Genomic DNA, 13,612 nt, shown 5'->3' on the forward strand with positions numbered 1-13,612 from the left:
GCGTGAGGGCCTGTCTTAATTACATCTTCCTGTATCAAAAACGGGCTGTCCTCTTGCCATGTCGACCTTTCACTCATCTCTCATTCTAGCATTAGAACCTCCCAGCATTAAAATCTCATCTTGCGCCGTAGGGAGCGGAGCGGATCACCCTTGGGGAGCTCCTTGCTGGACATGAACATGCGGTTCTTGCGGCAATACCGTCCAAGCTGGGAGGGATTCTTGAAGAACTCGACCTCGCCGGGTCGGTTCTCGACACTGAGAAACTGCTTGATGCTGACGTGGACCGTCTTCAGCGCCTTTATTCATAGGAGATTCACATTGTCAGCCGCCGATATATCACGCAGTGCTTCTTGAGGGTAACTCACCTTTCTGCATTGGGTCTTGGTGGGCAGATCCGCTTCCAGACCCAGATCACCGCAGAGACGCTGCCAGTCGGCCAGCTCTCTCTTGCCAAAGTACTCCTCCCAGCGCGCGACGAGGTTCGTCTGAACCTTCGCCTGCTCCTTTTCGGTCAGCTTCCTGTTCATCCTTGGCGCGCTGTTCTCGCCGTTCGCCTTCTTCTCCTCATTAGGATCGACGTTCTTGGGGTTCTTGAGGTCATCCAAGGCCTCCTTCAGCTCAACACAATCCAAGGTCGCATCGTTGCCCTTCTGATCATGACCGCCGTCGTTGCTGCCGCCGTCTGCATTCTCCTCCCTCTTGATGTTCAACTGGATCATCATCTCCTCAATGTCGCGAAGATCGGCGCCTCCTTCGCCTCCATTAGTGCCATTCTCCTCAGCCTCACCCTCCTCCTTCTTGATGGTGAGCTCGCCCATCATCTTCTCCAAGTTCTGCAGCTTGGCGCCTCCTTCCTCAGCTGCGGCCTTCTCCCGGGCCTTGCGGGCGGCGCTCTTGGTTCTGCGAGTCATTGTCGGTTTGCAGGAAAATGAATGAGGCCGTATCTGAGAGAAGTGAATAGCGGACGAGAAAATGAGAAATTCTCAACTCAAAAGAGTACGAGAATGAAGCATGAGCCGATGCCGATATGACCGAAAGCGGGTTTATGCGGGCGCTCCGTTTGACCCGTGTTGGTTCAATAAGGGGGATAAGGTCGCACAAACCCGCCGCGGAAGGATGACGATCGCAAAAGGTGGGAGAAAAGATGAAGTGAGGAACGAAGACTCACTCGACTGAGGAGCAGGCGTTTATTGTTCCACTCGTGTATTTAGGAGAATATTCAGAGCCATGGAGTATTGCGTCTCAACTTTAGAACGTACATGGACCCTGAATGGCGCAGCATGAGATTGTCTCTGGTCTTAGCACAAACCTTGATCCCAGTCATATTTAATTACAGCAAACTCAAACCAGATCCAGTGCAAGGCAAAGAAGACGAGCAGGGGAATCATGTTCATTTACGCGTCAAGAGACGTTCAAGTACTGATCGATGGCGGATGGGATTCTCTGTACCGCGTGGTCGTGTAGAGACAGCCGAGCAAGTTTGACTCGTCCAGTAAGGCGCTCGGGGTGTACCATGTAAGACAGATTGAAAGACATGCGAAGTTTAGAGTAGCCTCGGAAGAGACAAACATTTCCCCGAGATAACTATCTGCGCCTCTTTGCCTACATAGGGGTAAAGAAAGAATAAGAAACCAAAATTCCACAAAATTGTGTATGATACGATCACACTATTGCAGCACTGCTCTGAAACACTATCATTTAGAAACAAATCTGGAGATCTCGTGGTTATGGACCCCGAGATAACCGTTCAAGGTGCTCGAGGCAAGGCACTCGAGGTTTAGATCCCATGCAAGTTTGTTCGTTTACCTACCCTTGCCACGAGCCTCGAGCTTTGCTCCATTGCATTTCCAACTGTTGGTGAGTGGCGGTATGGCGGGCGAGCGCTCAAGGGCGGTAAACGCAACTTTCGGGAGACAAACGGCTCAAGTTACACAGAAGTCTTGATGACAAGGCTGACCTGGATCAGAGCAATGTCACAGAGTACGCACATATACCAGATCTGTTACAAACGAGCATATAGAATGAGTAGTTCATACCGGTTTCTAGATTTCGTGCTTTTGATTGCCTAATTCTAGTAATAGCGACGTAAACTGCGCTTTTGATCAGGCAAAACAGCCCGCCATGCATCGCTTGCGCGCTTGCGTTGAAACCCGCTGTATCAAAATAAAGTACCCCAAACGCCAATTCATGCCAACAACCGGATTTCTGCCCGGGTGGCCGCTGGACCTAGTCTCCGTGCCGCCGTCCAATTCCCCCCAAGTCATCATATCATCATATTTTTAAGAATCCTCCTGTGACGTTTATCCTTCTATCAGTCCCGGCAATGCGTTCAAAACGCGAAAGCGTTGCCCAGCCCCAAAACTCCTGCACCTCCAATTCCCCTGCTCTCGCTATTGCGTCGACTATTGCCAGGCACAAGGACCATGCCCTTATCGTTGTCGAGTGTCAACAGTACTTGCGATGGCCGTCGTTCTAGCTTCCCCTGGCTCTGTAGGGCTCTGATACCGACCAAAGCACCACGGAGACCAATGTCGAGACGACGCGGTTCCTGGAGGCCGAAGAACCCCGCAGTCGGTGATGAAAATTGACGTTTATGGCCGAATGATCCGCCGAAGGATGCGTAACTCGAGCTAGGACGGGCAAACAATGGCCGAGGGATCGACATCTTGCGCATGTGACCGAAGTAGCTGTCGCTCGAGTCGTCAAAGTGATATGATCTTCTCTGCGGCGACCAGTGCGAGAGAGACATGGTTTCGTCGTGAACGGTCGCATCGCTGGAGAATTCGGGGAATGGTACGGTAGGCTCTGAAGGTTCTGAGTAGTCCGAATCCTCAGTTTCAGTCATCAACGGCGGAGTAGACGGTTCACGAGTTTCCTCTTTGTCGCTGAACGAGGGCGCCGAGTCCGATGTCGGCGTACGAGGAGCTTCATCCGAGACGGACTGGGCCTCGGTCAGGACTGGAGGTTGTGAATCTCTGTGAATCTGCTCGGAGGAATCAAGAGTCGGCTCGACAGGTTCCAGGGGAACCGCGGACAGCTCAATGGCTTCGGGGGCAGGAGGAACGTCGGGAACAGCGGGCTCGTGTGTTTCAGGAATAGAAGGGTCCTCGGCAACTTCGGGAGGAGAATCCTCAGTTGCTTTGGGTAGCAAGGGCTCGATTGCCTCGGGAATGTGCGGGGCGGTGGTAGGTTCGATCGTGTCAGTGGAAGACGTACAAGAATCGACTTGGATAGTCGAAGCCAGAGCGGATGGCACATCCTCAAATAGAGAACCTGACTCCATCACCTCAACAGCAGGCGGTAAAGCTCCCTTCTCGAGATCAAGGGAAGGCGAAGCTGAATCAACCCGATTAGGTGACGCCGTCGCAGAATCGAGAATAAGGGGTGAGAGTGGCCCATTGTCGAAGTTGACGGGAGAGTTCAGCCCAGTCTCCGTCGCCGTTGCAAAGCTTGAAGGGCTCGACATGATGGCGAAGGCAGATGTAGAGTCTGCGTCATGGAACTCAGCATCAGAGTCGTCCTCGTCCTCTTCGACGATGGTTTCAATAGAGTACTCTAAGAAGCCTTCGAAGGATCGGGGAGGGGTAGAAGGCCTAGCTCGTGGTACGTCTGGAGTGATGACGATCACTGGCTGTTGTTGGCTTATCGACTCCTCGGCATTCTGTACTTCGGCTTCAAGCAATGCTTCCGACTCCGGTGCGACCGACTGCTCGTCGGCATCGACTGGTTCGCAGCAGTATTCGAGCCAACCTTCTAGAGCAGGCTCTTCAGATGGCTCGTCGACCTCCGCGGCAGGCGATACCGGCAAACAGGCGGCAGCAGACTGGACCTTGGGCTCCGACTCAGCAACTTCTTCGACCTGGACAATCACATCCTCTGATTCTGGCGAAGGCGACGGTTCCGAGTCGGTCAGTGACCGCTGTTCGGAACCAGAGTCGGTTGATACCAGAGATTGTCTGGAAACAGACCGGCTGCCTTTACCCAGCAGGCTGAACTGTCGTGGGCCGTTGAAGCGCTGCATCGTCGGTGTCGGCGGCCCTACTAGTGAATCGTCGACAAGGTCGCTATCGGAGGTTTCTGAACCGGCAATGTTCGGATCTGCGTCAAATTGTTGAGGGGTTCCCGAGAGCGTTCGCATAAAGGTCGGCGTGATCAAGAGGCTATCGTGGGGCGTGCCAATGTTATCGTCGGCAAGGCTTGGAGTAGACGACGAGGATGGATATGTAGTTTCGCCGTCTTCAGTCATCGAGAAGGACAAACTGCTGCCGCTGCAGTCGAGCTGATCTCTGGAAGCGATTGCTTTGGCTGGAGTTTCAGGCTGTTGCGAGGGCCCCACGGTGTCATTGACGCTTCCGGCCATCGTTTCAACCCCACTGCTATTCTGAAGCGTTTCATCTTCGAGGATCGAAGGTTCGGACGACTCAGTGAAGCTGCCATCGAAAGAGTCCGGCACGGCTCCATTAGGCGTCGGGATCGGGAGCGGGCTACTAGATGGTAAAGCTTCCATCTCTGCAGGGTCATTCGCTGCAGGAACTGGCCGCTCGACAACGCGAATGTTCTGTGGCTGAGAGTCGTAGAGAGCGCACGTGTCTTTCACCACCAAAGCAATGTCGGATTGGATTCGGCTCTTGAGTTTCGACAGGAAATTCTCCTTCACAGTCTCAGGATCTTCGTCTTGGCGCTGTCCCGTCGCGTAGTACGGCGAACGGGCCACGAGGGTCTTGTCCAAAACCAGGTGGCCACGCTTGTGAACCATCAGAGTGATACTTATATCGTTGCCTCCGAGGATATCCGCAACGCCGGTCTGCACTCTGTCCAAGATGGCTTTGACCGTTCTCCGAGAATAGCAGGCAGTTGAGTCGAGGCAGACAGCAAATGGCTTTTCGGTTTTCCAGCCGCGCCCGGACAGTTCATAAACTGTGACTCTGAGGTCGTCCATCTCGTTCAGTTCCTTGTCAGTATCATCTCGCACCGCTTCAAAGGCATGTTGGAGCTGGCTCAAGAACTGGTCGCAGTCGAGACCCTCAGGGTGCTCGAAGAGGAGCAGGTTGCTATCAAGCTCGCGGCGCAGGTGCTTGTGATCCAGTCCAAGTTGATTCCGTATTTGAAATCCGACATGAACGGCGTTTTGCTCAGAATGATGGGACTCGTCAAGGAAGTCAAATCTGTCACGAGATTGGCGGTGATGCCTATCAAACGCCATCTTCCTAGCATCCAAGGCACGTTGCATCGCTGTTGACAAAACCCACGCCATATCTTCTCCATGGGACAAGGTTAGCGGGGAGCTCTGCATGCTCTTCAGCGTGATAGTACGTTGCCATTCTCTTTGCCTGCGTGACTTGCATCGACTCCGGAAGGATAGAGTGATCTCGTAGCCGGGGACGAATTCCCAATCTTGGGTAGCATCAATGAAACGCGATTGGGGGACGTGAAGAAGGGAGACCGGGTTGCTCAAAGGTTTGAGAATTTCCAGCTCGCTAGAGGATCGCTCACGTGTCCTCCCTTGCGTCCATCTGAAAGACTTGTCGTGAAGCTTCATAAAGGAGCCTATAATGCGGTCTGTCGAGCGAGCGATCTCCATGGCAAACGGCTTATCCATGGGATACTTCTGGTACGAACTGAACGTTTTCGTTGCCCATGGTTCCGGGCCTCCGCGATAGATCTGGTAGGTTAACTCAAATCGAAGCGGCTTTCCTTCCCCAATCTGTGGGATAGTCCGCTCGAGGGCGGTTGAATCTCTGCGGGTGAGAAGCTCATGAGAGCAGTGGGTCAAGCGACGTATAAGTGCTTGACATAGTTGATCGGTCGGTTCGAATCCGTACGATGATTGGTATTGTCTCTCATAGGTAAGATCCAAAGACGGCTGAAACTTGATGCAGACTCGTATAGCCAAGCCACCAGCAGGCGAGGGGGTGTTGAGTTTGGGGTCGTTGAGACCAGTTGCGGTTCGAGGCCGCCCCGGGCTTGAAAGAAGAAACCTCCTCTGAAAGCCCGAGGCGCCGGAATGCGACGTTGAAGGACGGACGAGATCAGACTCGGCCATGTCCGTCTAGAGTTGTGAAGGTGAGAGTAGCGCCAATGGCCATTCGGTTGGTAGTGTTGAAAAAAGGGAGTTTGAATCTCAGTTCCCACCAGACTCAAACCGAACCCGTCAGATGGTGTCCGGGGGAGGGACAACGGGGGTTTTAAAAAAGCGGTTTCGACGGGGAAGTGACAAAGTAAGGTAACACTGGTTGGCCCTAATGCAGGCAGTCTCCATCAACAAGTCCATAAAAAGGACGGTAGCACCCAGAGAGGAAAGGTTGCTTGGGACCCAAGAAAGAGGACCCAAGAAAAGTGACGAAAACGGGTAGGAGAAGGAAGCGTAGGCGCTGCAGAAGCAAGAAAGCCAGAGGCACCAAACAAGAGGGCAGCACCAACCGCGCGGGCGGGTCACGCGAGGGATATGTATGAGATGTTATGGCTACGATTGTGGTGCGGTTCTGACGCGCCGATGCGAGAGGTTGGGCGACCCATGGCATGATACGCCCAGCGTAGCTTATTACAGGGGAAGCCTAGCCAACCGGAGGAGCCTCTGCGCAGGAAGCTTTTCTTTGCAGGACAACCTCAAATTACTCTTTAGGTAGTCCGCTGCTCCGGATGCCTTTCCCAACTTGGTCTACCAGTTCAGGGTGGTGGTGTGGCCGTGTTTGTTTCTGGAGTATCCGTACGAAAAGGCTGATCATGGCTGATGAGCTGACAGCGAGACTGAGACAGTGGGAGCGGGAGGCAGAGAAACCACAGAAGGAATCTATCCATATTGGTTGGTGACCGAAGTGGGCGCCAGCGAGGTGATTGTCAATGCTACCCGTACCCGCATTGCCGGAGAAGAAAGCAACAAGTGAAATTCATTCAAGGCTCGGTCGGATTGCCATGGTGATTTCCCACGGGCGGCTGCATTGTTGTAGCGTCGTAGCGAATAGCGGCAAGACAACACAACAAGACAACAACATCTCAAATCCACCAGCCATATCCGCTCTTTTCGTTGCCTTGGGTGCCATATTCAGCGAACCCGCGCGAAACCCAACATCGCAGACTCAGTGATGCCCCAAATGAGTCAGCAGCGGCGCAAGCAAACAGTTTCCAAATAATGGAAGTGGCTGTTTAGTCGCCCGAAATATGCCGCTTGGTCGTGGACTCCTCACTTCTGCTCCTCTTCGCTGCATGCTGTGCCTTGAATTGCGCTGTCCTGTCCTGTTTCTGAGGCTGGCATGTGCATATTACTCCGTAGTCTCCTGCCTCATCCAACGCATTGAAATGGAGTTCGCGCTTGACATAAACACAAGGGTCAAGCGAAAGCAGGTGGGGATTGAGCGGATTCCGTACCCCTTATGGCTGCGATTTCTGCAAGTGGTCGTCGGCGTCAGCGACTCAGCAGGCCCATCGACGACTCAGCGCTCGCGTGTCCGTAATAATCCAAGGATTCAGATATCAGGCAATTGGGCAGACCCGACTCGGGGGATGCGGGCCTGGCAAACTGTCGTACAGCACACACGCAGTCTGCAGAAGGCTGGATGCTCCGGGCTGGGCGCCATGGGCTGAACCTGGGCGTCGGAAACTCTCGCTAAGGCGCCTGAAGGAACCCGAATCCGTCACCAGATCCTGGCATGATCTCCGTCCAAACCAAGCTGCCAGATGCCGGGCCAAGGGTGAAGCGTGGGAGAGGAGAATTACGGCACAGATCGGAGAGGGGCGGGCTCACTGGAGTCACTTCTGGCGCCAGCTGCTGTTCCTCCTCCTCCTCCGGCCCCCGGTTTACCGTTCGAGATTGGAGGAGCTTGGGAATCGTGAATGTCTCCAAAAACGACTAACTCGACCCGGGCTGGTTTGCATGACGACAGTCGGACCCGAGCGCCCGTTCTTGACCGCTGCTAGACTCAGCCGTCCGCGCGAGACATGTGCCGAAGGGATTCAGAAATCCAAAGGGATTGCATTTTTTTTTCTCCCGGATGGCAAAGCTTTGAGTTGACCCCCGTAATACTATGCCTCCCAGCCAATGGTGACTGTTGCATGACTGTCAACAGGAAGGTCTACATCGCATCGATCTCTGCGCCCAGTCAACGTCCCGCATTTCATAAGTAGGAGCTCCGCATATTCAAGAACCCGAAAAAGGACCCCAGAATGTCAAGGGTCGACCAGAATCCATGTCCAAAACCCACCTACTAACACCATGTCGATGTCGTGGTCTTGCATCTTGCCCACTCCGATGGGACAATCCACTCACAGTGGAAACCGTGGGTACTCTCCTGCGACCACTCAAAGAACCGAGAAAGAGAAAATACTCGTCGCTTGCAGGTCTGAGTCCTTCTGCGCGTGAAATTTGGCGTCATGGCGCCAGCCACGCGCCTTTTCCGCTCGCCGTCCGTCTCTGGAGTCTGCCGTTACTGGCTCCTTACCGCTCCGAGACCGAGGGTCTTTGTTCAGGCCGGCATTCCCGCTGCCGAAGAGGCATGTGGCCGCCGCCTGCCTCAGCACCTCTTTACGAATACAAGTCGTCTAAAATGTATGGTTGGTATACGTCGTCGGGCCATCTTGGCAGATAATGGGCGTCATGGAATGCATCCAGACTTGGTGCAATGCAAAGTCTCAGGGTCCCACCATTCTGCTTCTTCGGTCCCCTCGGCGTCTCTGTTGCAAAAAACGCCCTCTGGAACCATGCTGCGATCTGCCAGATGCTAGTGTAGGTTCTCTGACTCGGGTGAATTGGACGGATGGTGGTCCGTCCGAAGTCGTGGGCAGCTTCGAGACTCCGCCGACGCACATAATAGTTCGTCTCGATCGAGCAGCAGATGATGCATCGAAGCCTGGGTCCGAGCTCGAAGTTGTTCAGGATCCTGAAGTGATTCGACGGCCATCCTGGGGTAGTTCGACGACGCGCCGTCGTTGGCCGCCACCAATAGTAGAGTATTCTTGTCGCGGCCCGCAAACGGTTCCACGCTGCCGAACCCTCAGTGTCTTCAAGTGAGCGGCGGTCGTCATCGATGGCTAGTTTCGAGCCGTCTCTACGCGGGTGACCCTTGAAACGCCGGAACTTGGACCCTGTCGGTGTGCCAAGCATTCTCCCGACGACTAAGCTCACTTGATTAGTCCTGAGAATGGAGAGTTGAGATTGAGCCCGTGGCCATCTTTTATGTTGCGTGAGAGATGGTGATAGCAAGGCTGTGGACAAGAAATGGAGGACCCATTTATACATGATATCGGCTCTCTGTATAGACTGCAAAGCTTGGTGGTTGGACATCAAGCAATGCTTTCTGCTGCTACCGCGACCGCGTTACAAGGCGATGTCAGGCTATTAGTTATGAGGGGTCGGGAATGTGACTAGCTTTTAGCGACGAGATACCTAAACGAAGTCAGTGCCGCCCGCCCTGCTTGTTCATTCATAGACGTTATGGTGTGACAGAGTCGAAAGAATCCGACCTACAGTCAGAAGTGATACGGATATGCTCACAGATCAACTCGATGAGGGCTCAACATACCTGGGCCTGCTTTTCGTTTCTTCCCCACAAGTTTTGCTCGTCTGGAGGTCTCGCTCGTTTCTGTTCTTCCCACCAGTGTAGTTGTTAACACGTTCGACGTTTCGTTCTTCGGAGGTGAAAATTTGGCCATAAGGAGTGAATACAGGGGCAATTTGACGGCTCGTAATGTACCAGAGCGATCGCAGAGTACACGACAAATCTGTCTCTGTCGAAGATGCGGGTTTGCCTCGCAGGCGTATTCCTCAAGGACACTTCTTAGTCACCGCCAGCACGATACCGTCTTAAGTATTCGAAGATGGAGCTCTTTTGAATTGCCTCTTAGGCCACATCGCCGAAATCTGATCTCCGAAACGGCACGATCAGTCTCACCCTGAGTGAAGATCATCAACCAGGGATTAGTGGCGGATATTTTTGACATACTTGCCTTCACAGTACCTTACCTAAAAGCATAGCTATAGTCGATCCTATATACTAGAGTCTTTGTCGTCTATGGCCGTTTGTCTTGCTCTTACAACTGGTTCACGAACCCGTTAATGACACGCGCTCGTACTCGATAGACGACGGCCATATATGACCAAGGGAAATTGAGTTCCGAGATACTGGGGTTCAGTCAGCTCGAATGGACTTCAAGTAGTCGAGATGATCTGTACTTACACCTCGGGGACAGGCTTCGCGATATGACCGTGGATATGTTCATCCTGCAGATACTCCAGATCAGCTCGGCTGTCAGAGCTGGAGTAGCCTTCTTGATCCAACCTAACCCCTTCAAGGATGGAAACGCGAAGAAAAAGACACCGATTAACCCTACAGGTTAAGTGCTCAAGACTGATGAGTCCCATCATCATGTCAGCCTTGTCATGGATGTCAACGCAATCAATAGACGCCAACCGACAGATGATGGCAGGGTTTTGTTCAAGGACATCGCATGGCATGCAAACCAACTGCTTGAGACATTTGCTCGTAGTTTCGATGTCGCCACCATCTCTTCGCTTTTTGATAGTGTGGTCAGGGGGGCTGTGACATGGAAGATGTGGGAGCTTGAGGATTGCAGGTGGAAGGCAGTGATGATTGAGACAAGATTCTCTCACACAGAGTAAGGTAGAGTATGGATCGAGATGGAAGCCTCTGGTGTGGAAAGGTAAAGGCCGGGTAGGGTTCTTCTAGGAAAGGGGCAGGATTACGTGACGAGGCAAAAATGTTGAGTTATTAGGAAAGAACACCGAGCTGTCATATTCGATGGCAGGTGCGGCCATAGATCGATACGTCTTTGATCCGTGCTTTTCACCATTAAATCAAGTAGATCCTTAAACAGCACAGATGCTTGTAACAGTCTCGATAGTATTCTTTGTATCTTGGATACCCACCCCCAAGCAAACATCTTGATCGTCGTGAAATGCCGCTTTGCTGGAGTGAAAAGGAGGTCATTTCTCATCAGCTTTTCTGTATTCCAAATCCGCCCATCACTTCTTTTGCACAAAAGCCTCATTCTCTGAAAAAGGAGGAGTGCATCTCTTCTCTTTCCTTCGAGATGGAAACTCATCCTCTACGCTCCCTAGACGTAAGATGCCTCGCCCGCCGCCTCTCATCTTCGGTCAGAACCCAAATCATTCCATCCTCCTCCCCGTCATCCGGCTGAGCAGAAATCTCCTCCCACTCCTCCTCTTCCATGTTGGCCACCATCAAGATCTGTGAGACCCTCGCAAACAGCTCTCTGACGCCGTAGTTGCCCTTGGACACGGTGCTGACGATGCTGGAGAAGTCGCGCTCCATGCGGATAACACCATAGGCGTTTGCCCGGGCATCCCAGACCCTGCGTTCGAGCACACGCGAGAGGTACCGCGCCGTCAGGTCATGGAGCGTCGTAAAGGTGTGAGGCGTCATGAGACGCGCGACAGGCTTCATGAGCTGGTCCCAGCCGTGCTCAAAGCGACGGGACACCTGGTCTAGCATCTCCTCCTCGTCCTCGTCGTTTTGTTGAGCAAACTCGGCTAGCTCTTCTTCCGTCAAAGAGTAGTCCACGTCGCGGAAGGTGTCGCTGAGCACAGGCCGAAGGCGTGGTTGAACGACCTGCTTGAAGAGAACCTGGAGTCCCTCGTTGAGAAGCTCGGTGGTCTTCGTGGTGAAGGAGCTTTGCAGTGTGTTGAGAGCAGAAGCCACGAAAGCAACGTCCTTGTCGAAAGGGAATGTGTCTCTAAGTGATGCCTCATGAGCATCGCCATTTACCTTTGGCGGGTCGTTTGTGCTTCCGACGTTGGTCGTAATGATGCGTCCGAGGTACTCATTGGCAGTATCAAGACTGTTGATGAGGACGATGAACTGGATGATCCTGTCTTCTGGCGGGAACCCCCCTTGCACAATTGGTTTGGGGTAGGACTCGTCTCGCATCTTTCTTTGAATCATGCCGACAAAGTCTGAGCCGAGGACGCGACCGATGGTGGGAATGACGGATGAGATGACGTCTCTTTGAGATGTCGATATTGACTTTTGGATAACGGCACTGACGACGTACATGACGTCGTCAACCGCAGAGATGATGAATGCTTGGTTTGTGTCAATGTGCTTGTTCATACTGAGAGACAGGCTGCTCGCTGGCGACTCGTCCAGTTGGAACGCCTTTTCGACTGATCTTCGGAAGAAGAAAGTCATCATGATGTTATAGGGGGATGTAAGCTTGTCCGAAACCTTCTTCCTGAGGTTGGACTTGACGACAACTTCCGGCACGGACAGGGGAGCGTCGTCGGGTGTAGATGGGTCCTAAAGGAGTCGTTAGTAACGTGTTCGTAGTAGTAGGGAGGCAATCAACTTACGCGAGTCTTTCCTGCTAGGAACTTGGAGTATAGAGACCACCGGCCGAGCATGATTGCGATCTCACTTAGAAGGCCATCGACCTCCTTCATGTTGACGCCCTCATCCTCACTAGCTCGCGGGTTCGCGCCGGCGCCCATGGCAGGCGAGTTGACCCGCGGGGTCCCACCTCTCTGCTGAGGGAGAAAGCTCTGTACCAAGAAAGAAAAGGGGTAGCTCTTGACGTCCTTAAGCCGCCTGTCCACGTCTCGCTCATCGCTCCACGAGTCGAGGACAATGCCTCCTTGTACGTCGGCCTCCTGCTGCAAACGCTCAATGACACGAACCATCTTGCCAGAGCCATAATGCAGCTCCACAAGACCTCCGTGACCTTCCACAATGCGTGCAATATGGTCGAACAATCTGGTGAGAGCATTCGCATAGAAGAAGCCTTCTTTCCTCGCCTGGACACCGGGACTCTCCTTCAATACCGATCGCGCCGTACCGGCCACGCCTTGGCAAACATACCGCCCATATACGTCCAGACCAACGTCTCCTCTTCCAATGAGCGGGAAGAGCTTGAAGAACCTCGTCACCTTGGCACCGTCTCCCTCCTTGGTCGCCTTCTCGAACTCCCTGAGGAACAGCCCGCATAGACTCTCCTTGGCGTTCTCGAGCGTCACCCACGGGGGGTCGGGAACCTCGACGGACGGTACAATCGACGCCGCAAATTTGCCCTTGGTGATATCTTCCGGCACCTGCGCCGCCCGCGCAAGGTACGCCGCGGCCGCCTCCCAGTCCTGCGGGGCACCCATGCTGCCCACGACGCCCTGGACACAAGCCTTGAGCTCGACGACCTGCTTCACAACCTCGAGTGTATCCTCGACCCGGCTCTTCTCCAAGTCCAGCTCCTTCACCTTATTGCTCAGCCGCCCCGCCGTGTCCGCGGCCGTCGAGAGCATGTCATTGCCAACGGACCGGGCAGCAATGACCTGACTACCGAGCCCCGCGCGCAGCAGGTCTAGTCGTCCTAATTCGCGGGCGAGGTCGGCCTGGGAGCCTAGGAGTGCGTCGAGACGGCTGGTGATTGTCGATTCGCGGGCGTGGAGAGCTTCGAGGGCAGCATGCACCTCGGCGACGCTCGATGCTGCGTAGATGCTGCTGGTGCCGCTACAGCTGGGTCGGGCCGCAGCGCTGCTGTGTGCGCCGTCGGCGGCATTGTCGCTGTCCGCGCGATGGGAGGAAACGCCATTCGTGAGTGTTGACATTGGCGCGAGCTAGCTGACGGGTGCATAGCTACCTTGGCCTGCCAG

General features: G+C 53.8%; 4 protein-coding genes across 4 annotated transcripts; all 4 read right to left on the bottom strand.

Moving 5' to 3' along the window:
* Positions 1–107: 107 nt before the first annotated feature.
* CABS01_04345 (uncharacterized protein) lies at positions 108–911 on the bottom strand (the record flags this gene model as incomplete). The annotated part of the gene is made up of 2 exons (XM_060537716.1): positions 108–296; positions 366–911. The coding sequence occupies 2 exons, from the start codon at positions 909–911 to the stop codon at positions 108–110; spliced, it is 735 nt and encodes a 244-aa protein (XP_060390561.1).
* Positions 912–2,329: 1,418 nt separating this feature from the next.
* On the bottom strand, positions 2,330–6,043 carry CABS01_04346 (uncharacterized protein; the record flags this gene model as incomplete). The annotated part of the gene is made up of 1 exon (XM_060537717.1): positions 2,330–6,043. One exon carries the CDS (start codon positions 6,041–6,043, stop codon positions 2,330–2,332), a length of 3,714 nt encoding a protein of 1,237 aa, XP_060390562.1.
* A 2,475-nt stretch (positions 6,044–8,518) lies between these two features.
* Positions 8,519–9,232, bottom strand: CABS01_04347 (uncharacterized protein; the record flags this gene model as incomplete). Its single annotated transcript, XM_060537718.1, has 1 exon — positions 8,519–9,232. One exon carries the CDS (start codon positions 9,230–9,232, stop codon positions 8,519–8,521), a length of 714 nt encoding a protein of 237 aa, XP_060390563.1.
* A 1,819-nt stretch (positions 9,233–11,051) lies between these two features.
* CABS01_04348 (COG4 transporter) lies at positions 11,052–13,567 on the bottom strand (the record flags this gene model as incomplete). The annotated part of the gene is made up of 2 exons (XM_060537719.1): positions 11,052–12,269; positions 12,323–13,567. The coding sequence occupies 2 exons, from the start codon at positions 13,565–13,567 to the stop codon at positions 11,052–11,054; spliced, it is 2,463 nt and encodes an 820-aa protein (XP_060390564.1).
* Between the last annotated feature and the right edge of the window lie 45 nt (positions 13,568–13,612).

This window comes from Colletotrichum abscissum, assembly GCF_030869225.1.
Source record: "Colletotrichum abscissum strain IMI 504890 chromosome Unknown Scaffold_8.1, whole genome shotgun sequence".
NCBI classification, from domain to species: Eukaryota; Fungi; Ascomycota; class Sordariomycetes; order Glomerellales; family Glomerellaceae; genus Colletotrichum; species Colletotrichum abscissum.